Source organism: Phoca vitulina, unplaced genomic scaffold, assembly GCF_004348235.1.
Source record: "Phoca vitulina isolate PV1807 unplaced genomic scaffold, GSC_HSeal_1.0 scaffold57, whole genome shotgun sequence".
In the NCBI taxonomy this organism is placed as follows: Eukaryota; Metazoa; Chordata; class Mammalia; order Carnivora; family Phocidae; genus Phoca; species Phoca vitulina.
In genome coordinates, this window is record NW_022589760.1 from 1,093,707 (window position 1) to 1,118,608 (window position 24,902).

The 24,902-nt window shown below is 41.0% G+C and overlaps 1 protein-coding gene across 3 annotated transcripts; it reads left to right on the forward strand.

Moving 5' to 3' along the window:
- Nucleotides 1–1,684: 1,684 nt before the first annotated feature.
- Nucleotides 1,685–24,602, forward strand: NOX1 (NADPH oxidase 1). 3 transcript variants are annotated; one of them, XM_032390064.1, is made up of 13 exons: nt 1,685–1,753; nt 7,144–7,239; nt 11,432–11,542; nt 11,796–11,880; nt 12,577–12,728; nt 12,833–13,014; nt 13,102–13,234; nt 18,588–18,680; nt 19,785–20,020; nt 20,237–20,399; nt 20,794–20,940; nt 21,135–21,259; nt 24,371–24,602. In XM_032390064.1, exons 1-13 carry the CDS (start codon nt 1,709–1,711, stop codon nt 24,495–24,497), a joined length of 1,695 nt encoding a protein of 564 aa, XP_032245955.1. In that variant the 5' UTR covers nt 1,685–1,708; the 3' UTR covers nt 24,498–24,602. The 3 variants fall into 3 exon arrangements, with proteins under 3 accessions (XP_032245955.1, XP_032245954.1, XP_032245952.1); XM_032390063.1 differs by lacking the exon at nt 20,794–20,940 and having other exon boundaries at nt 1,709–1,753; XM_032390061.1 differs by lacking the exon at nt 11,432–11,542 and having other exon boundaries at nt 1,709–1,753.
- The last annotated feature ends 300 nt before the right edge of the window (nt 24,603–24,902 follow it).

The following is a 24,902-nucleotide window of genomic DNA, read 5'->3' on the forward strand; positions in this document are numbered from 1 at the left end:
AAATAAAATCTTTATTAAGAAAAAGATGCTCAACCTCATTAGTAATCAGGGAAATGAAAATTAAAATCACAACAAAGTATTTTATACTCACTGGAATCATAAAAAAGTCTAATAAAAAATACCAAGTGTTGGTAAGCACGTGGAGGAAGTGGAATGTTTATCCGTGGCTCATTGGATTATACATTTATGTGAGCACTTTGGAAAAAGGTTTGGCATTATGTAGTAAGGTTGAACATGTGCAAATCCCAGGACCCAGGAGTTTCACTCCAGGGTATATACTCTAGAGTAACTGTAGCATATATACATCATTTTATCAACATTATTCTGTCATCATCCAACACAATATTGAGTGAAAGAAGCAAATCCCAGGAGCGTATATACATACAAATAACTAGGTTCCATTTATTAAAAAGTTCAAAAACAGGAAAAATGAAACAATACAGTATATTGTTTAGGGATGCATACAGTTAGTAAACCAATGAAGAAAAACAAGGCAATAATTACCCAAATTTTAAGGTAGTGGTTACATCTGATGGGGAAGGGAGAGAAGAATAAGGGAGTTGTAATCAGGGAGGGACATACAGAGGGTTTTAAGATGCTGGAAATAAATATTCTATTTTTTTTAACCTGGGTAGTGAGTACATAAATAATCATTCCTTAAAATTATTCTTTTACATACATATATATGTTTTATGCATGCTTTTGTGTTTGATATATTTCACCATTTTAGAAAAGGAAAAAAAAATCAGTGCCCAGAACTGAACACATAACTCCAGTTAATCCATACTAGAAAACCATCACCTCTCTCATTTTGAGTATTCTGTCTCTGTTTTTTTTTAAGATTATTTATTTTGAGAGAGAGAGAGAGAGAGAATGCTCATGGGCTCACACTCACAGGGGGAGGGGCAGAGGGAGAGAGAATCCTCAAGCAGACTCCCCACTGAGTGTGGAGCCTAAGGCAGGCTCAATCCCAGGACCCCGAGATCACGACCTGAGCCTAAATCAAGAGTTGGACGCTTAACTGACTGAGCCACCCAGGTGCCGCCCTGTCTCTGTTTTTTTGAATTGAGGTGTACTTTTATATCTCCTAAATTTTCTTTTATTTATTTAGCCATTTTTTCCCCTTGTCCTCCCAGCCAGTCAAGCTCTCCCCAGAGCCAGATCATCCTCCAGGAGAACATATAGAGCGACATTTCTGAGCTAGCCAGGCTGAGGTCCAAGTCGCAGTGGGCAGCTGCGGCAGCTCTTCCGAAAGCCCACCTGCAAGCTTAATGTGCTTGCTTCCTGCCCTGCTTCTCCTGAGGTCATCTGTTTATAGCCCTAGCCTTTAGTGAGCAACCGTAGCAAATGTCTTATCAAGGCAAGCAATGCCTCACATTAGGTCATGTTGATAAGATGATGAGAGAATATTCTCACTCAAGAAGATTGCTATTTCCTGAAGGGATAAAACCCCACCAGGGAAAACCCCTGTGGTTGTCATAGGTAGGGCTGGTCTCCTCAAGCTGATAACATAGTTCCGACCAGAGGAGGAAGGCTGAATGCACTTACTTCATTCCTTGAAGCTTTCTGGGTAATTGTGCATCTTTTATATCTTAAAGACTCACATACTCTGAGCTAGACAGAGGTCCCAACCCTGAAGAACCTCTCCAGAATCCAGGTTGCTGAATCTTCCCTGCTGCCTAGACAGACTCCAAACCACCTTTTGGCAATGGGCAACTGGGTGGTTAACCACTGGTTCTCAGTTTTGTTTCTGGTAAGTAATGTTTCACTATCTATTAATTACTCCTAACAGAGTAAGGAGAGATTATGTTTGTTAATATTTCTTTTTTAAAAGACTTTATTTATTTATTTGACAGAGAGAGAGAGCACCAGTGGGGTGCAGGGTAGAGGGAGAAGGAAACTCTCTGCTGAGTGGGGAGCCGGATGCGGGGCTCAATCCTGGGGCTCCGGGGTCATGACCTGTGCTGAAGGCAGATGCTTAACCGACTGAGCCACCCAGACACCCTGTTTGTTAATATTTCTAAAGTTATTTGAAATGGAACTATTCCATGCCAAGATTGGGCCCATTGAGGCCAGTTATCAGTTAAAAAGCCCAACTCTAAGATTACACGTGTTTTATAAAATCTTCTGTGTATGATGTATTTCACCATTTTAGAAAAGGGGAAAAAAATCCATCTCCAGAAATTGGTTGGTAAAGAGACAAATGATATAAACCACAAGTATTTGGAATTTCAATGTTTCCTTTTCCATCTTTTTTCTCTTCCATCTCACTTCTAACTACTGCCACGCAGCCTTCATTTCTCTTCATCCTTTCTGTACCACCAACGGCAAGATTTCATAAAATCATCGAATGTCTGAGATAGAAATACTCCTGGAGATCATGGCCCAGTGCTGTCCATTTTAGAAATGTAATGTGAGCTACATATGTAATTAAAAATTTTTCTAGTACTTACATTGAAAAAGGTAAGAAGAAATAGGTGATATTAATGTCTAGTAATTTATTTAGTCTAACCCAATATATCAGTAATGTTATCCTTTTGGGGCACCTGGGTGGCTCAGTCTGTTAAGCGTCTGCCTACGGCTCAGGTCATGATCCCGGGGTCCTGGGATCAAGCCCCGCACGGGCTCCTTGCTCAGTGGGGAGCCTGCTTCTCCCTCTCCCTCTGCCTGCTGCTCCCCCTGCTTGTGCGCTCGCTCTCTCTCTCTCTGACAAACAAATAAATAAAAAATCTTTAAAAAATGTTATCCTTTCAACATGTAATCAATATTGAAAATATTAACAAGATGAGGGTGGGCAGTGCTCTTTTTCTAAAACTAATATGCCTTACATGTTTGGCTTATGCACTTTGCTGTAATTCACTGTGTATTTGGGTGTGATGTGGTTTACTTTTCTACCATATTTGTAATTTTATGTGTTCCAACTCCTTTGTGTGAATTCATGTATTATAGCAAAATACAAGGGAAATGGGACTAATTTGCAATGTCATATGGGAAATCTTTTAATAAATATATGTAAATAAAATACAAAATATTTGTCCCCATCTCCTTCCCCAGAGCAACGGCAAGATATATTTTGTTAGATATTTAATTTTTAATGTTTTCTATAATTTAAAAATGTATAGCTTCCCATAATTATTATTTTCTTAACCATGATACTACAGCTTTCCTAATTCGTTTTTTTTAAAGATTTTATTTATTTATTTGACAGAGAGAGAGAGAGCACAAGCAGGGGGAGCAGCAAAGGGAGTGGGAGAAGCAGGCTACCCCAATGAGCAGGGAGCCCGACTTGGGACTCGATCCCAGGACCCTGGGATCATGACCTGAGCCGAAGGCAGACGCTTAACCGACTGAGTCACCCAGGTGCCCCAATTTTCCTAATTAGTTTTATCTTAAAATACTGAATGTCCTGACCTTTTATAGATGTTTTTAATTTGTTTTAAGTAATTTTAGTCTTTTTTTATGTTCAATTAGCCAATATACAATAAATTATGCTTGACATAGAGTTTCCAATAAATTTTCCAGTCAAAAAAATATTTAAAAAAAGACAAAAGAAAATAATAATGAGATCATTTAATGTCTTTTATTTTTACTAAGTTTTTGAAACCCGATATGTATTTTGCACTTACAGCATATCTAAATTAGGACTAGCCACATTCCCAGTGATCTCAGGTGGGTTGTGGCTAATGGCATTGCCTAGTGCAGCTACAAACCAGCGCCTTTATTTTTTACAAGGGAAAATAAGACCCATTTGTCACACAGTGAATGGATGCAGAGCCATCACTCAAACCCAACTTCCCAGTGTTCAGGCCAGAAATTGTTTACTGTGCACACCACGTATGCACAACCCCCTTCTCCTCACACACACACACACACACCCATCCCCACTCTTTCTTCCATTTCTGGGCCACCCCAGAGCTTGGAACTCCCTTTGTCCTTTCTCACATTCCTAGATCTTCATGTCATCACCCCTTCTGGGGTCATCTCTTTTCTTCCATTTTTTCCTTTCAGTCCCCTAGGACGACCCAGGTGCTCGAGGGAAAAAGGCGTGAGGAGCAATCATACTTTCCTGGAGGGTTGTTTGTTTTGCATTTAACAAAAGGCCAAGTGCTTATTTTGGCAGGTTACCCTATGCTTTATATTTTCGACGCTCAATGCTGTATATTTAATTTCTTTTGCACTAGTTTAGGAGACAGGGAACCTGGGAATGAGTTTCACTTCTGCTGTTAATTGAGGGATCTTGATCAGATTATTTATTTTCTCTGGACTTCAGGTCACCTGCGTGTGTGTGTGTGAGATAAATTAAATAACTAGATTAGATACAAATATAAGCCTGCTTCTAGTTCTAAAATCCTCTGCATTTTGTGTCCCTCTCTTAGTTTTTGCTCAGACAGTTCATCACCCATTATGGTGACTCACATTTAACTATGTAGCTTTGAATTTCCACCCCCTACCAATCCTGCTGGCAGGCTCAGACTTCTTGCTATCTCTGACATATACTCCTATGCACTGTTTTTTTTTTTAAGATTTTATTTATTTGAGAGAGAGAGAGAAAGAGAGAGAGAGAGCATGAGCAGGGGGAAGTGGAGGGACAGAGGGAGAGGGAGAAGCAGACTCCCCGCAGAGCAAAAAGCCCGACCCGGGGCTCAATCCCAGGACTCTGGGATCATGACCTGAGCCGAAGGCAGAGGCTCAACCAACTGAGCCACCCACACGCCCCGCACTGTTTTTTTTTTTAAAAGGACTCATTTATTTATTTGTGCGAGAGAGCATGCAGGGAGGCAGGACAGAGGGAGAGGGAGAGAGAGAGAGAGAAACTCTAGCAGACTCCAAGCTGAGCAGGAAGCTGGTCTCATGGCTCGATCTCATGACTCCGAGATCGCGACCTGAGCCAAAACCAAGAGTCGGCCCTTAACCGACTGCATCACCAGGCACTATTTTTTTAATAAGCACAAAAATAAATTATTCAGAAAACATTCTTACTCCTCCTCTTGCCAGGTCTTCTACTTCACTTTCCACCCATAATGTAGGAAATGATAGTGAGGGTGGGAAATGGAATTCCTTACTCCCAGATGTCACTCTAATCACCTGGCCCACAGTTGGTGATGGTCTGACGCAGAGACAAAGAACTCTTGGATCCTAAAATAGTTCTGCTCTGTCTAAAGAAACTTCTCTGTCTTCTGAACTCTTGAGGTATCTGTGGTTCTCACCTCTCTTTTTCTGTTAGGATCAAAGAATCTCTGAAAGACACTCAAGTCCAGAAATGGTGTCTGAGCAAAGGATGCAGGAAGAAATGGACTAGGGAAGCCTGGTAATAACCCAAATTGCTCCTACTATGTACCTATAATGTACCAACCATTGTATTAATCACTCCGCATGTGTTATTTCATGTAAGCCTCACAGTATGGCTGTGAGGGTAGATAGCATTATTCTCTTCACTTTATAGAAGACTCCAAGGCTTAGAGAAGTTAAATCACATGTTGTCTAAGATTACAGAGTTAGAAAGTGGTGAGGCTAGAAGTTGAACCCAAGGAGTTGGACTCCAATATCACTTGAAATAACTATGCTATGCTGCTGGAGGTATGTGAGTGGTCCATATCTAGGGAATCTGAATGGGCCATGTCCTAAGCTAAAGGCTCTCTACTTGTGGGGCTGAGATGGTTCTGATCCATCCTGGGGCCAACAATATATATTAAGGGCATCCCAGTGCCCTAGAGTCCTGCTCCGTTACAAACGAGCACCTCAAAGCTTGGGCTAGAGCTGCACTGGTTGGTCTCCAAGGCAATGCGACAGTGGGTTCCAAGTTCCCCCTTTGCCCACAGAGACAGAGCCTGGGATAGACAAAAGCAGTCTTAAGAGCTCAAATGAGTCGAGGACAATGACAGGTTAATTTGAAAAGAGACTCACAATCTAAAAACAGGAAAATGTGTGTCAGGGAGTAATTAAAGAGGCAGGCCCATCTGGAATGGTTTAGTCCTTTTCAAATGGGTATTGTTATAGATGTTAAATTTATTCTTTGTTTCTTTAGAAATCCATTTATTCACTTATTGCCATCTTTTGGTTGCAATAGTTCGAATGCTACCAGTCCAGAAGTTGGCAAATGTTTTCTGTAAAGGGCTAGGTAGTACATATTTTAGGCTTTGCAGACCCTATGGTCTCTGTCACAGCTACTCACTGCTTCCATCGAATTATGGAAGCAGCCATAAACAAGATAAGAATAAGTAGGCATGGCTAAGTTCCAATACCACTTTATTTATGGACACTGAGATTAGAATTTCATGTAATTGTCACATCATGAAATATTATTCTTCTTTTAATTTTTCTAACCACTTAAACGTGTGAAAACAGGGGTGCCTGGGTGGCTCAGTTGGTTAGACATCTGCCTTCAGCTTGGGTCATGATCCCAGGGTCCTGGGATCGAGTCCCGCATTGGTCTCCCTGTTTGTTGGGGAGCCTGCTTCTCCCTCTCCCTCTGCCCCCTGCTCCCCCTGCTTGTGCTCTCTCTCTGTCTAATAAATAAATAAAATCTTAAAAAAATAACATGTGAAAACAAACAAAAAAGTAAAAACCATTCTTAATTTGTAGGCTGTACAAAATAAACGGTGAGCTAGATTTGGCCCTTGGGCCTTGATTTGTTGACCCTGGTCTAATGAATGCATGTCTTGAAGTGCTAACTCTCTCTGAAAGTAAGTTAGATACTAGAGGGATTGTACTCATTTAAAATGAAAACAGGTAAACACAAAATCGCCAAAATGGTGACGCTATTTCCTATCCCTTACTTATTCCTTCCCATACCCAAATTTTACTTGAGTCTTTGCTTGTTTTTTTTTCATTTTTTTATTGTTATGTTAATCACCATACATTACATCATTAGTTTTTGATGTAGTGTTCCATGATTCATTGTTTGCGTATAACACCCAGTGCTCCATGCAGAACGTGCCCTCTTTAATACCCATCACCGGGCTAACCCATCCCCCACCCAAAACCCTCAGTTTGTTTCTCAGAGCCCATAGTCTCTCATGGTTCATCTCCCCCTCCGATTTTCCCCCCTTCATTCTTCCCCTCCTGCTATCTTCTTCTTCTTTTTTTTTTTTAACATATATTGTATTATTTGTTTCAAAGGTACTTGTTTTTTATTTCCTCCAGGCTACTTGGTTGGGGCTGAACGTTTTCCTCTTTGTGCATGCCTTCCTGTCATATGAGAAAGCCGATAAGTACTACTACACAAGAGAAATCCTGGGGGTGAGTATCACAGTTGTGATATGGAGAATCTCTGTTTGTTGTTGATGTTGTTGTTGTAGTTGTTGTTTGTGACCTTGGTTCCTTTGAGACCCAATGCCCTGATTTCCTCTAGGGTTAGGGTTCCCAGAAAAAAATACAGGATACCCAGTTGAATTTTTTTTAGAGATTTTGTTTATTTATTTGAGAGAGAGAGTGAGTGAGAGAGAGCATGAGCTGGGTGAGGAGCAGAGGGAGAGGGAGAAGCCCAGGGAGGAGGGAGCATGAGGGGGGTGGGGAGGCTTGATCCCGGGACCCCAGGATCATGACCTGAGCTGAAGACAGATGCTTAAATGACTGAGCCACCCAAGAGACCCCCCAACCCCGCTTAAATTTGAATTCCAGAAAAATCATTTTTTTGGTATATTTTGAATATGGCATGGGACATAGGTATGCTAAAAAAAATTACTCACTTTTTAAAATCTGAAGTTCAAATTTATCTGGGCATCTGGTATTTTTGTTCACTAAATCTGACAGCCCTATCTAGGGCACACTCCCCAGACCCAATGATAAAAACACACAGTAAAGAAAACTATTAAGCAGTCATTTTCAAATGACTCAAGTACTCCTATAGGGTGTGAGGGGAAAGCTAACTGGGTAGCACTCCTGCCCCTGCCCCTACTTCAACCAAAGCAGCCTTTACCTGTCTTTTTTTAAGATTTTATTTATTTATTTTTGTGAGAGAGAGAGAGAGTGCGCACGAGTGGGACGGAGGAGCAGAGGGAGAAGCAGGCTCCCTGCTCAGCAGGGAGCCTGACATGGGACTCGATTCCAAGACCCTGAGATCATGACCTGAGCTGAAAGCAGACACTTAACCGACTGAGCCACCCAGGTGCCCCTCAGCCTTTATCAGTCTTATGGACTCCTGCTTATGATTTCCAGAAAGAGTTTGGTTTATAACAAGTAAACAAACAACTTGAAAGCCACCGCTGTGGACTGATCTCACAGAAAAACACCTCTCCATCAAACAAGAGGGATACTTACAGGGTCTGTGGGGTGAGGGGCACAGCAGAACTCAAGGCCTGAAGAAAGGCAGGGGTCGGGTGAGAATAACAGGACGGAGAAGGCCGTAGAAGCGGTAGGTAAAGAACAGGAGAGGGAGGATGGGGGCCGGATAGGGTACATCAATGTGGAGGTGACCAGAGTTAGAAGCATGGAGGTGAGAATGATTCTCTCACAGGCTCATCAGTCTGGCCACTATCTGATTAGAAAAGCAAATCTAACTGCTAACTCTAGTGAGTTTTTCAGTAGCAGGGAAGGGATTTGGTTAAATCACTTTCATCTTGATGAGATCATTGGCTTTCCACAAAGACCCATCCGATGTACATGTTTAAAGACAGCTTGTCCTTTTAAAAAAATCCTTCTTTTCTCTCTATAATCAAAGGATCCATGTTGAGATCACAACCAGTTTGAATGTTCTGTTCATGGCTTATTTCACCCTGCTGTTTTCCATTTTAAATGTTGGTCCTTGATCCTTCTTTGGAAACTCTAAACTCCAAAGGAAGTGTTAATTTATTTTAAAAATAGCTTTTTAGTAAGAGAATGATGCAATAAATGTGACTTGTTATTAAGAGCTTAATTGCTTTATGACCAAAATGTCAGCAGCAGAAAAATGAATCATGCTGATATCCTGTGGACATTTCATTCACTTCGTTTTTTAAAAACACTTAATGATAAATACTGCTACTTTCCGTGATAGCAAATGATACAGAAGTGTATAAGTAAAAATGTGAAAATTGCCCTCCCATCCATTCCCCAGAGATAACCACTGTTAATAGTCTGTGTGTGTGTTTGTGTAGATGCACTGACTTAAGCTCACGAATGCATCAGACATATAGGTTTTGTTTTTGAGGTAGGTACCATTCTTACTCACTTTTTAATTTCCTGTATACAGTAAAATTTGCTCTTTTTTTCTGGTGTATGCACCATTCTATGAATTTGGATAAGCACATAAAGTAGCAGAGAGTTTTTTTTGCCGTTGTTTTGTTTTGTTTGGGGTTTTTTTTTGAGTTTTGTTTTGTTTTCACCAAAAAAGGGATCACATCGTAGATATTGGCTGGAAATTGCTTCTTACACTTAATGTATTTCAGATAGCTTTCCATGTGAGTACGTAACTAGTGATGTGCTGGAACTAGCTCATATCAGCTTGCAATAGCCACTTATGTGCATCTCTTCCCAGCCCTATATTCAGTGGTGTTCAATGACATCAAATTGGTATCTTGAAATCTGCCACGGCGGGGGTATTGACATCATGTAAATTGGCAAAGGCTGGAAACCAATCTCCCCTCTTCCCCTGAAAGCTGGTTCTTAAACGTTTACCACTCCTACTCCCCTGCGTATAGCTCTCATCCTTTTAAGAACCTAACCATCCATGGCATTGATGTGCCATAATTTATTTAATCATTCTGTAGTTATTTCTTGAATTTGTGCTTCCTCTAAGAAAATACAGAGAGTTATTTGATTCACTATGAAGCAGAGCGAATAAGTAACAGAATAAGCAGTTTAAGTCCATAGTCAGTGAGACATTAATGATAGCAGCAGTTGAATTTGAACATCAGGTGGTGTTGATATCAAAAAGTGCACGTAAATTGGAATATTTCGGTGTGCTGCAATGGGGGGAGAAAAGATTCCCTCTAAAAAGAATTGATCCCATACAGATAGCCCCTCCAGAATATGGAACTATGAAAGTGTAGTCCTGTATTTTCCACTCACCTGCCAATTTTAGCTTTAAGAAACCTCTGTGTCTCAAATAAGCAATTCCAATTGCTTATTTGCTTTCCAATGTGGAAAGGCAGGCTCTTTGAGATGAGCAGAGAAAATTTACTCAGAAATGGAACAGGATGTCTCTCTGAAAAACAGTCGGAGTGTGACTCAGCGGAGGGAGAAAACACAGATCATATGGAAGAGCCAGCAATGGAAAACAGTAGGGCGGCTCCTGTTCCCTGCGCTGCCGAACGCGGGAAGCCATTACGGATGTTAGGTGGATCTTGACTTGGCTTGATGTCACATTGCCCTGGGTTTAGGTGTCACATGAAAAAGAGTTTTTGTGCTGAAAAGATTATTAGAAAAATTTAGGGAGGAAAAAAAAAAGAGAGAGTTAGAAAAAAAAAAGGAGAAATCATTAACTCTAAACCATATTCTTCCTTTCGGCGAGTCGCTGATGGGCACACATGTGAGGCTGGCCAGTCTCCTTTTCTGGCAACTTCTACTGCTGGATCAGACTGATCTTGGTGTATGCTGCCTGGCCACCCAAGGATATCAGTTTGAAATTCTGTTCTCAGAAGCTCTCCTTTCTCAAATCTTTGCCTGAGTTTAAAATGTTTGCTCTGAGGGGTTCACTAGTTTTGCCTAAGCTGTATTCAATCATTAAAGGCGTCTTAAATATAAATGGTTAAATTTTTTTGTTTGTTTGCATGGTTATTACAATGCAATATTTGTAATATTGCTTATAATTATATCTGCTTATAATTGCAATGTTAGAAAATACAGGAAAGAGAAAGTCACCGTCTGTAATTATACTTTAAATATATAAGCTTTATTTAAAATGCAAATAAAAACATACAATCTTCAAGATTGTTTTACAAATGAGAAACAATAAAATAATAATTGAGTGTATTTTTTAAAGATTTTATTTATTTGTTTGTGAGAGAGAGAGCGAGAGGGAGCATGAGCAGGGGGAGGGGCAGAGGCAGAGGGAGAAGCAGGCTCCCCGCTGAGCAGGGAGCCCGACATAGGGGCTCGATCCCAGGACCCTGAGATCATGACCTGAGCCGAAGGCAGACGCTTAACCAACTGAGCCATCCAGGTGCCCCAGTAATTGAGTGGATTAGGCGAAAATACTCGTTGCAAAGTATTACATCGATAGAATGTATCTGTTAATGTGAAATTATTGAATCCTGTTCTCTTTTGTATTGTTAGATATGTAGTCAAATATTTCCAAGCCACTTGTCATGAGAATTTCTCAATTCACTGGTAAGTTCAGCAAGTGTTCTGTCATTTTGCAGAGAGCCTGGACCTAGTGTGCTGGCTACTGAGAAAGGGGTGAGGAAGATGTCGCCCTGCCCTTTTCCAGGTCTCAGACAAGTGGACTGGGCTGTGCTCACCTCCTAGATGATGCGATTAAGCAGCTGATGGTCTCTTCTCTCCTCTGCTCTAGTCGGCATTGGCCTGGGCCCGAGCCTCTGCTCGCTGCCTGAATTTTAACAGCATGCTGATCTTGCTTCCTGTGTGTCGAAATCTGCTGTCCTTCCTGAGGGGCACCTGCTCAGTGAGTCCCAACCACTCCTAGGTCAACTTTCACATTAAAGACAAGAGACCCTGAACTCCTCAGTGGGACAGCCCAATATCTTCAAACCCCTAGGAATGGAAGCCAGGGATCTCCTTTGGTAGCCAAGGGGGTAGGCAAGTATTGGTGTGGGGGGTGGGTATTGGTATGCTTTGTTTAAGACATGCTGGTTATGGGTTGCTGAATTTTATCAACTGCCCGGAGACACCGGACCTTGATCACATTCCATTTGTAGTTCTGCAGGCGCACCCTGAGAAAGCAACTGGATCACAACCTCACCTTCCACAAGCTGGTAGCATATATGATCTGCCTACACACAGGTAACCAAGGCAAACCACAAAACTGCAAGCTCATGAGCATTCAGAATATAGTTTCATTGACCTCTGCGTTTAGACATTCAAAAAGTATTTATCGAACACCTGGCACTATTTGCCAGGCACTGTTGTAGGCCTATTTTCTTTTTTCTTTTTTTTTTTTAAAGATTTTATTTATTTATTTGACAGAAGAGTGAGAGAGCACAAGCAGGGGGAGCAGGCTGAGCAAGGAGCCCAATGCGGGGCTTGATCCCAGGACCTGAGCCGAAGGCAGACCCTTAACTGACTGAGCCACCCGGGCACCCCTGTAGGCCTATTTTCATGGAACTTATATTCGATTCATTTGGGAACAGAATGAGAATACAAAAAATCTTGGTTCTCTCTGCAATCAAGATTTATCAGGCACCTTCCATGGACTGAGCATTCTGCTAGACACTATCCACAGGATTCTCCTTTGCTAGTGGGGCATGCCTGCAGTGAGGTTTCTGAGACACCTTTCAATTCCCCGTCGTCTTTCTTTTTTTGTTGTTGTTGATATAACTATATTTTATTTATTTTTATTTTTTTTAATTTAATCTTATTATGTTATGTTAGTCACCATACATTACATGATTAGTTTTTGATGTAGTGATCCATGATTCATTGTTTTCGTATAACACCCAGTGCTCAATGCAATACGTGCCCCATCGTCTTTCCATTTAGCTATTCACATCATTGCACACCTGTTCAACTTTGAACACTACAGCAGAAGCCGACAGGACACAGATGGATCCCTTGCCTCCATTCTCTCCACCCTATCTCATCAAGAGAAAGGGGAAGGTTCGTGGCTAAATCCTATCCAGTCCCCAAACATGGTGAGTTGACTCAATGGCAAAGCGTCGGCGATCTGGTCATGGGTATGGAAGGGCATGGTGTGTCTGGCACCCACTGTGTCAGGCTGAAATTTCTCCTTTCGTAGACAGTGGAGTATGTGACATTTACCAGCATTGCTGGTCTCACCGGAGTGATCATCACAATAGCTCTGGTTCTCATGGTGACTTCAGCTATGGAGTTCATCCGGAGGAGTTATTTTGAGGTCTTCTGGTTCACACACCATATTTTTATCATCTACTTCATTGGTTTAGGGATTCACGGCATTGGGTAAGGTCCTCGAACCCTCATTCTCATGCCCCAGCCCCTGACTTTGCATAATCTTTGCCTCCAGCTGTCCTTCTTTGTCTGTCTCAGTGGAATTGTCCGGGGTCAAACAGAAGAGAGCCTGAATGAGAGTCATCCTCACAGGTGTGCAGAATCTTTCAAGCACTGGGATGATCATGACTCCCACTGCAAGCATCCCCGATTTGAAGGGCTCCCCGCTGAGGTAAGAACCCCAGAGACAAGGATAGCCTCTAGTTAGGAGCTGTTATTGCTATTGTTGTTATTATTACTCTTATTATTGTTCCTGTTACTAGTTCAGCGCTGTGCTGAGTCCAATGGAAGATATATTCACAAGGCTCCTTCCATCAAGGAACTCCATTATCCCTGGCAACAGGCCAGGGAATTACCATTAGCAGGGGATCCTGAAGAGGAAGGACTAATGGTTATTGCATGTTGTGAGACCCTATCTAAAAGTAATAATGATACCTCACATTATTAATAGTGTTTACCATGGGACAGGTTTGCTGTGTAATATGGATTATCTCATTTATACATAGCAATAATCAATGAGGTAGGTATTTTTTGGTCTCCATTGTGAGACAATAGGACTAGGATTCAAAGAAATTCAACTGTCAGGCTCTCACAGTAAGTAATTAGTGGAACTGGAATTCAAGCCCAGGCTTTTCAGATTCCAAAGACTGTGCTCTTAACCACTGAAATCCAGTCAATTTTCTTGGGGGGAAGAAATGCATTCTTTCCCCCCCAGCTTTATTGAAGTACAATTGACAAATAAAATTGTATATATTTGAAGCATACAATGTGGTGAGTGACACATGCATACTTTGTGAAATGATCACCATAATGAGATTAATTAACACATCCATCACCTCACAGTTACCATTTTGTGTGTGTGTGGTGAGAATGCTTAAGATCTACTCTTTGAGCAAATTTCAAGTATGCTATACAGTATTATCAACTGTAGTCACCATGCTTTACATTAGATCCCCAGAGCTTATTCATCTTATGACTGAAGTCACATACCCTTTGACCAGCATTTTTCCATCACTTCCCCACCTCCCATCCCAGACCCTGGTTACCCACCTTCCTAGTCTCTGTTTCTATGAGTTCAGCTTCTTTATTTTTAAAGCATTCTCGAAGTCAGTTTTCTTTGGTGTTATAAGAACATGCTTGGAAATTATTATTAAATAGTGGACAACCAAGAAACTGGGTTCCAGGGAACTCAAGGTGTGCCTTGGGATAATTATTGTGGATATCATGGTTTACCTTTACATGCTCATAAAATATGTTAGATGGAGGAATAAATGGAAGGGAAAGGTAAACTTGTGGTGTCTCAGAGTGCTCTGGGGGTGATTAAAGTCTTTAAATCAGTTGCAGAATTAAGAGCAGTATCTTGATCCTCATCAAAAATGGGAATAATATCTTTTAAAAATCCCCTAAAGTTGACATTTCAAATCAGTTGAGAAAAATATATATCATTCAACAATTTTTTAGGACAATAGGTTATCCATCCAGGAAGAAAAGCTGAATCTTGATTCCACACTTTACACTAAAATATGAATCAGGAATGCATGGATCAAGGATTTAAATGTTAAAGAAAGGAAAGAAATCATAAAAGCATCCTAAGACCATCTGGTAAATTTTTTTCTAATACCGGAGGATTAGCAAAAAATTCCCTTAATTAGATTTAAAAAGACCTTGAAGTCAGAAAATAAAATAAAATAAATTTGAATAAATATATATTAAAATGTGTTCTATATAAATTTTTAAGTTTTTATTTAAATTCTAGTTATTTAATGTACAGTGTAATATTAGTTTCAAATGTACAATTTAGTGATTCAACACTTCCATACAACACCTGGTGCTCATCACAAGTGCACTCCTTGATCCCCATGTCCATTTCACCCATCCCCCCACCCACCTCCCCTCTGGCAACCATCAGTTTGTTCTTATAGTTAAGAGTGTGTTTCTTGGTTTGCCTCTCTCTCTCTTCTTTTTGCTATGCTCATTTGCTTTGTTTCTTAAATTGTACATGTGAGTGAACTCATATGGTATTTTTCTTTCTGTGACTGACTTATTTCGCTTAGCATAATGCTCTCTAGCTCCATGTTGTTGCAAATGGCAAGATTTCATTCTTTTTTATGGCTGACTAATATTCCATTGTGTGTGTGTGTGTGTGTGTGTGTGTGTATTTTTTATATAAATATATATATATATATATATATACCACTTCTTCTTTATCCATTCATCAGTCGATGGACATTTGGGCTCTTTCCATAATTTGGCTGCTGTGGATGATGCTGTTATAAACATCGGGGTGCACGTATCCCTTTGAATTAGTATTTCTGTATCCTTTGGGTAAATACCTAGTGCAATTGCTGGATCATAAGGTAGTTCTATTTTTAACTTTTTGAGGAACCTCCATACTGTTTTCCAGAGTGGCTGCACCAATTTGCATTACCACCAACAGTGCAAGAGGGATCCATCCCTTTTCTCTGCATTCTTGCCAACATCTATTGTTTCCTGCGTTGTTAATTTTAGCCATTCTAACTGGTCTAAGGTGATGTCTCATTGTAGTTTTGATTTGCATTTCTCTGATGATGAGTGATGTTGAGCAACTTTTCATGTGTCTGTTGGCCATCTGTGTGTCTTCTTTGGAAAAATGTCTACTCTGTCTTCTGCCCATTTTTTAACTGCATTATTTGGTTTTTGGGTGTTGAGTTTGATGAGTTCTTAATATACTTTGGAAACTAACCCTTCATCAGACATGTCATTAGCAAATACCTTTTCCCATTCTGGAGGCTGCCTTTTAGTTTTGATGATTGTTTCCTTTGCTGTGCAGAAGCTTTTTATTTTGATGTAGTCCTAATAGTTTATTTTTACTTTTATTTCCCTTACCTCAGAAGACATATCTAGAGAAATGTTGCTATAGCCGAAGTCAGAGAAATTACTGCCTATGGTCTATTCTAGGATTTGTATGGTTTCATTTAGGTCTTTTATCCATTTTTGAGTTTATTTCTGTGGATGGTATAAGAAAGTGGTCCAGTTTCATTCTTTCGCATGCTGTTGTCCAGTTTTCCCAACACCATTTGACAGAGAGACGGTCTTTTTCCCATTGGATATTCTTTCCTACCTTGTTGAAGATTAATTGATGATACAGTTGTGGGTTCATTTCTGGGTTTTAAAATTCTATTCCATTGATCTATGTGTCTATTTTTGTGCCAGTACCATACTGTTTTATTTATTTATTTATTTATTTATTTATTTATTTATTTATTTATATTTTTTTATACTGTTTTGAATACTACAGCTTTCTAACATAAATCTGGAATTGAAGACTGGAATTGTGATACCTCCAGTTTTGTTTTCTTTTTCCAGATTGCTTTGACTATTTGGGGTCTTCTGTGGTTCCACATAAATTTTAGGATTGTTCTAGTTCTGTGAAAAATGCTGTTGGTATTTTGATAAGGATTGCATTAAATCTGCAGATTTCTATGGGTCATACACACATTTTAACAGTATTTGTCTTCCAATCCATGAGCATGGAATATCTTTCCATTTCTTTGTGTTGTCTTCAATTTCTTTCATCAATGCTTTATGGTTTTCAGAGTACAGTCTTTCACCTCTTTGGTTAATTTTATTCTTAGTTATTTTATTATTTTTGGTGTAATAGTAAATGGTGTTGCTTTCTTAATTTCTCTTTCTGTGGCTTCACTGAAACATTTGTTTTTAAAAAGCTCTATGGTATACCATTTTTGTCAATTTTTTAATGTGATCATTTTTAATGACCTTGAGGGCATTATGCAAAGTGAAATAAGTCAGATGGAAAAAGACAAATACTGTATGATCTCACTGTATGTAGAATCTTACTTTAATGAACCTAACTCATAGATACAGAGAACATATTGGTGGTTTCCAGAGGCAGGGGGTGGGGAGTGGGCAAAATGAGTGAAGGTGGTCAAAAGGTACAAACTTCCAGTTATAAAATAAATAAGTCATGGGTATGTCATGTACAGCATGGAAACTGTAGTTAATAATACTGTATTGCACATTTCAAATTTGCTAAGATAGTAGATATTAGAAGTTCTCAGTACAAGAAAAAAATTTTTGCAACGATGTATGGTGACGGATATTAACTATACTTATTGTGATCATTTTGCAATATATACAAATATTGAATCATTATGGTATACACCTGAAACTAATGTAATGCTATATGTCAATTATATCTCAATACAAAAAATGAAATAAAAATAAAAATTAAAAAAACACAGTTGGGTATTGGCAAAAAAATCTGTGTGGTATACCATATTTGTCATTTTTTTCTTAGTAAATAATAGGGCCATTCCTATACTCGTATACTTTGTGCACACCTTAATTATATCTTTATGCTCCATTTCCTAGAAGTGAAATTTCTGGGTCAAATAGAAGGAATGCTTTTAAGGCTGTTGGGATGTATTACCAAATTGCTCTCTGGGAAGATGCTACTAATTTGTCCCTCCACTGACTGCACATGTGAATGTGCCCATGTCCCTGCATCCCAGTTAATGGTGGGCATTATTGTTTAATGTTGTTTTCCAATCTGAGAGGCTAAAGTGTTATTTTGGTTTAATATTCATTTCTCTGATTACTTCTGAGGTCAAAATTTTTTTTGCCACGTTGTTATTAGCCATTTCTTAAATATATTTTTTGTGTGTTTTCTCTGAAGACATGGAGAATTTTTTTCCAAATCAGGAGTAGCATCAAATTGTATAATACCCACTCTCAAGTTCACCTGCCGCATCTCTGCCCCTTTCCTCCCTGGAGATACCCAAGGAAGTTGTTTGCCTGAAACAGCATAAGAAACCTCATTCCACACAGTTCTGATGTTTCACGCTGAAGCAATTTTGCAAGAAAGGACATGACTTAGCATTGCTAGGAAATACATTTTTAGTAGCTCCTGTGCATATTGAAGCAACCTGCTACCTTTGAGAGGATCTCAGGGATAGAAAGGCTACTTTTAAAAAAAATATAGAGAAGATAAAAAGTATAGTACTATGTTAGGTGTTTTGAGCACCTGAGAAAAGATGTGATGGATAAATACCAAGTTTTATATAGTGTTACCAATAGTGTCAGCCATGAGCTTTCTCTTCTTTGTTAGTTTGTTTTGCTTTTAATCATCTGCTTCTCTCTTGGTTTTTCAGTTTGGACAAATTGTACTGGAAGACTGTCTTGGAGTCTTAAAATTAAAATGTATATATAATTTAAGAATATATATAATATACATTATATGTATAATTACCACATATTTTATTTTTGTGCTTTTCTTTGCTTCCTACTGAGACTTGTAAAACTTCAGGAAATGATCTGCTTTATGAGTAACAGATTAGCAAACAAAACCATTATAATTTATTCCTTTCCATTTCTGTCTGTGAGATTTGGTGAAATTAGTGGCTTAATAATGATACACATCAGAGAACTTGATAAATATTATTGAATGAAGAAATGAACTGCTACACATATAAATCCTCAACAGGAGATTAATATGTAACCTCACTCTTTATTGTTTCTCTGTGCAGTCTTGCAAGTGGATCCTTGCACCAGGGGTTCTTTATATCTTTGAACGGATTCTCCGATTTTACCGCTCTCAGCAGAAGGTCGTGATTACCAAGGTAAAGAATATGCACTTTCCGGGGATCCTGGCTGAATCAGTGGGAGGAACGTGTGACTCTTGATGTTGGGGCCGTGAGTTCAAGTTCCACATGGGGTGTAGAGATTACTTTAAAAAAAAAAAAACTTTAAAAAAGAATATGCACTTCTGGGTACCTGGGTGTCTCAGTCGGTTAAGTGTCTGCCTTTGGCTCAGGTCACGATCCCAGGGTCCTGAGATCGAGCCCCGCGTTGGGCTCCCTGCTCAGCGGGGAGCCTGCTTCTCCCTCTCCTCCTGGCTTGTGCTCTCTCTCACTATCTCTGTCACTATCTGTCTGTCTCTCTCTCAAATAAATAAATACAATCTTTAAAAAAAAAAAAGAATATGTACTTGGGGCACATGGGTGACGAAGTCGGTTAAGCGTTCGACTGCTGGTTTTGGCTCAGGTCCTGATCTCAGGGTTGTGGGATAGAGCCCTGCATCAGGCTCCACACTCAGGGCCAAGTCTGCTTGAGGACTCTCTCTCCCTCTCCCCTACCCCACTAAAATAAATAAATAAATCTTAAAAAATGTTTTTTAAAAAAGAATATGCACTTTCTTCTAGCTGTCATAAGAGTTCTTTTCTTCCTGATTATAGGAATAGATTGTGATGTTGTCACTCCGAAGGGAATAAAAAAGAGCTGGAGGCAACATACTTTAGTTCCCCCAGTGCTGGACAGAACTATGGGGAAAAGTTTTGGCAGAAATCATCAGCATGGGTCTTCGTCAGAGGCTGCAAACAGGTGGCCTGGGCCAGTCCACAGACATCCTTCGGTTGGCCTGCACACTGATTGCTTGGAAAGTTGAATTGGTTGCTGACATTTAAACATCCAGAGGGAGGCTTTCACAGTAAAAGAAAAATGGCCCTTCTATCTTCTACTGAAGAATCAGCAACCCGATAACGCTGAGTTGCAGTTCCATAGTGCACCCACCATCTGGGCAAAGTCACTGGTGCCCCCTTTCAAAAGGACTTCTGCTCGCAGTTCACCACCATTGCCAGCCCTCCCGCTTTACTGATTTAGTTCATCTGCCTGCCCCTTATCACCATTTGAGTTTGCCTCCTTTGGCCTCTGTGCTTCATTCGCAGGTTGTCATGCACCCATCCAAAGTTCTGGAATTACAGATGAACAAGCGTGGCTTCAGCATGGAAGTGGGACAGTATATTTTTGTTAATTGTCCCTCTATCTCTTATTTGGAGTGGCATCCCTTTACTCTGACCTCTGCTCCAGAGGAAGACTTCTTCTCTATTCATATCAGAGCGGCGGGGGACTGGACAGAAAATCTCATCAGGGCTTTTGAGCAGCAGCAGTCACCAATTCCCAGGTGGGTCCTTGAGAGCAGCCGAGACCCAGAGCAGAGGCAGACAGGCAGAAAAGAGAAAGCGATTCCTTGTTGAACCTTAAGTCTGGTGCAATCGAATATGATGAAGATAAACAGGCACTACACGAACCATGGGGACAGCTATGTCCTGGGAGGGATGTTTGAGGTTGGGGCTGGAGGTGAGACTTCACTTGCCCATTGTCTTCTGTCTGCTGCCAGGATTGAGGTGGATGGTCCCTTTGGCACTGTCAGTGAAGATGTCTTCCAATATGAAGTGGCTGTGTTGGTCGGAGCAGGAATTGGGGTCACCCCCTTTGCTTCCATCTTAAAATCCATCTGGTACAAATTTCAGCGTGAAGATCACAACCTTAAAACACAAACGGTAACTCCCTCATACTTCTTTTCATCTGGTTTGGGACTGACAGGTCTACTGCTTTCATGGCTTAAGCTCTTCACAACTGATCCCTGGAGCTATGAGAGTGAGTGATCTCTTCTCTCTGCCAAGGCATCCATTTCTATAAGATTCATCATAGGAACAGGGTCTTCATTTTCAATTTGGAGTTTAAAATCACCTTGAACCATAGATGGCGTTGGAAGTCTTTTTCCTTAAGGGAAGTCGTGAGAACTCTGGACGTTCATGCTGCTCTGTACAACTGATTTTTCAGGTCACCCGTAGACTTGACCAACAAATATAGAGTATATATAATAGTCATGTCACCACAATGGACATCTTAAAGGCACTTGAATAAGGCTATGTTCTCTCTTGCTGGTTCCAGATCTATTTCTACTGGATCTGCAGGGAGACAGGTGCCTTTGCCTGGTTCAATGACCTGTTGGCTTCTCTGGAACATGAGATGGAGGAATTAGGCAAAGTGGATTTTCTGAACTACCGTCTCTTCCTCACCGGATGGGACAGCAACATAGTGAGTTCAAACAATTGATTGAAACACTAATTCCCATGTTAGATGCAAGATCAATGTCAGACAAGGTCGTGCGTGCTGATTGGAAATAATGATTTCTTACCTGCCCTCACCCCCACCCCCAAGTTTAAAAGTGGCTGAAGGAAGAGACAGCTGTCAGGACCTGCTTTTTCTAACTTTTCTTTCTTTGAATCCAGGCCGGTCACGCCGCATTAAACTTTGACAAGGCCACTGACATCCTGACAGGTCTGAAACAGAAAACCTCCTTTGGGAGACCCATGTGGGACAATGAGTTTTCTACAATAGCTAATGCCCACCCCAGGTAAGTGTATTCTCCTCTAGTTAGTTGAGTTTGCAGAGTTAGGGTTTAGGAAGCTATTACAGCATGTTGAACACTCTTAGGAAAAAGATCTCTGGGGCAGAAACTATTTGCACCATTCTTAGATTCTCGCTTCAAGCTGAACAAAATTTCATCCGGGGTTTTAGCCAAATAAGGGTTATGACCTTGTAATGGATGAGAAGATGTTTTCTGCCCCTACATTCCCCATTCAAACAGTGAGGCAAGGGGACTCAGTTCTGATCAGTATTACCAAATAAAATGGAAAACTGGAAAAATTCAAATGCATTGTTTTTGGCCTTAGTAATCCCTACTTAAAGTAAGAAAGGTTTGGAGTATATTATCTAGTTAACTGATAACCTGACCTCTGTCTTTCTGAAGAGTTTTGAGATATGCTAGAGCATATAGGAAAACCTGGTGCCATGAAATCAGCCATTTCAAGGGGAAGGAGATTGAGCTGATCATTAGATAAGTTCCTGGAACAAGTTGGCAGCTGAAGATCAGTTCAATTCCACAGACATTATTTGTTACCTTCTATAAGCTCAGCACTCACTAATCTACAAGTTTTGGAGGTTGAAAGAGAAATAGAATATGGTTCTTGCCCTCAAGGAGCACACATTTTAATAAGAGGTGCATACAGTCAACTCAAAACAGAATGATGCACTCTATGAAACAAGTACGTAGACATGGAGGGAAGGCAAGTCTATGCCCACGTGGGGTGATCAGGGCAGGCTTCATGAAGGCAGTGGTGAGAACACTTAGTCACTCGGATTCAGATGATCCTGGGTCCTAATGCTAGTTCTGACACTTTCCATTTATGGGACCTTGAGCTAGAAAGTCCTCTGATCTTCCGATTTCTTATCTATGAAATGGGGTTATATTAGTAAATGCCCTCTCTACTCACTTGCAGAATTGTTGTAAACATTAAGCAATACATACATGAAAAATGCTGTGTAAACAGTAAAGCAGCATTTAAATGAAAGAGATTATGTTAATTATTGTGTTGAGCTGACCATAGCTGAAGTTGTGAGAATGGATGAGATTGCCAGGAGAGAGGGTGGCAGAGGACAGAGTGAGGAATGCTTACATTGTGTGGGAAGGGAGAAAAATGAGCCAAGGAGGAAGTAGGAGAATGTGGAGAAATGGTGTCACAGAAGCCAAGGGAGGAAATATTAGAGAAGTGTGGTCAACAATGCTGGAGGAGTGGCAGGGTCCAGAAAATGCTTATTTAACTTAACGATGATCTAAGCATACTTATAGACAGAACAGGAGCCAGTGGAAAGGAATAAAGTAAATATGCAAAAATGGGGAGAGGGCTAGGGTGGCCATGATAAAAGATGGGCAATAAGGGGTGCCTGGGTGGCTCAGTCAGTTGGTTAAGCTTCTGTCTCCGGCTCAGGTCTTGATTTCAGGGTCCTGGGATCGAGCCCCACATCGGGCTCCCTGCTCAGCGGGGACTCTGCTTCTTCCTCTGCCCCTCACCCTGCTTGAGCTCTCTCTCTCAAATAAATAAATAAATAAATAAACAAACAAACAAATCTTTTTTTACAACAGATCTTATTTATTTATTTGACAGAGAGAGACACAGCGAGAGAGGGAACACAAGCAGGGGGAGTGGCAGAGGGAGAAGCAGGCTTCCCACGGAGCAGGGAGCCTGATGCGGGGCTCGATCCCAGGACCCTGGGATCATGCCCTGAGCCAAAGGCAGACGCTTAACGACTGAGCCACCCAGGCGCCCCAATAAATAAATCTTAAAAAAAAAAGATGGGCAATAAGAGTTGGCGAACAAGTGGAGAAATTGTAGGAGAGTTCCTCCCACATTGCTTGTGGGAATGTGGAACAGTGCGGCACTTGGGGAAAACTCTGGCATTTCCTCAGAATGATAAACATAGAGTTACCACCTGACCCAGCAATTTCGCTCCTAAGTATATACCCAGGAGAATTGAAAACAGCCTTTGCTCTCCACACAAAAACTTGTACATGAATGCATGCAGAATAGCCAAAAAGTGGAAATAACTCAAGTACCCATTAACAGATGAAGGGATAAACAACATATGGTATATCCACCGGTGGGATCTTATTCAGCTGTAAAAAAAGGAATGAAGTACTGACACACGCTATGACATGGATGAACCTTGAAAATAGCATGTTAAGTTCAAGAACCAGACCCCAAAGGCCACCTAGTGTATGGCTCCATTTATTTTATTTCATTTTTTAAAAGATTTTATTTATTTATTTGACAGAGAGAGAGAGAGAGAGAGCGCCAGAGAGCACAAGCAGGGGGAGTGGGAGAGAGAGAAGCAGGCTCCCCGCTGAGCAGGGAGCCTGATGCGGGGCTCGATCCCAGGACCCTGGGATCATGACCTGAGCTGAAGGCAGACGCTTAACGACTGAGCCCCCCAGGAACCCCTGTATGATTCCATTTATATGAAATGTTCAGAACAGGCAAATCTAGAGATTAAAAAGTAGATTTGAGGGGCGCCTCAAGGAAAAGACCCAGAGCACAGTTAGAAAGATTATCCTTGGCAAGAAGGCTCACCACCTCTTCAGTGTGAGAAATTTTGGAGTGGGGTAGATGCACAGTGGATGGCTCTAACTTGCTATGTGCCAGGCATTTTTCGAATTGCTTTACATACATTGTCATTTAAACCCCCAAACAACCCAGTGAGGTGGGGCCTATTTTGATCCCCGTCTTACAGGGGGGAAACCTGAAACAGAGAGGTTAAAGAAACTTGCCTGAAGTCACCCAGCTGGGGTGTCAGAGCTGGTATTCCAACCCAGATAGCTGGGCTCCAGGGTCTAGCACTTCACCTGTACCCTGCACCGTTGTCTCCTGAGTTTCTGTTCTCAACAGAACAGGCAAGGCTGCCCGCGGAGAGTGTGACCGCGGAGAGTGTGACAAGGGCTGAGAGCGCGTTGGGGGCTTGCGGGCAGAAAAGGTGAGAAAACTACCGTGAAGAATGTGAGTGAGTCAGAATGCCTGAATAGGCAAGGTTGTTGGGAGTAGTAGAGGCCTAGCAGAGGCAGTTTCTCCAGCCTCACCGACAAAGCCCCTTTCGCTGGATTCTAGCCCTTTCAATTGTTCGATTTCTGCAGGTCTGTGGTGGGAGTCTTCCTATGTGGTCCTCAGACCCTGGCAAAGAGCCTGAGCAAACGCTGTCACCAATACTCCAGTCTGGATCCCAGGAAGGTTCAATTCTACTTCAACAAGGAAAACTTCTGAATTACAGGAATGAGGATGCTACTCTGCATTTTAGTCTCTCCTCTGAATCTCCCAACAACTTAGTCTGATCAGGTTTGGGCAGCCCTTTAAGGACAGTAACATGCCTCAGGCTCTGACTCCCTGGCCTTTTTTGATTGGATTCAACTTGGATGTCACTGATCTTCATGAGGCCACGATAATTGCAAAGGCCATGGATCCTTTCTTGGGAAAAGAACTATAAATCCTTCTGGAATGCCATGACTGCAACAAGGCCTGAGAGCCGAGGTGGTTGACAACTACATGACTTGACCCCAGGTGATACTGTTGATTCCAAGTGTTACTTGGAATCTCCCAGCCTTCGGTCATATTTTCCCCTCCCTCTCACCTTCAAAGAAGATTTGTAAATAGGGTGATTTTTTTTAAATA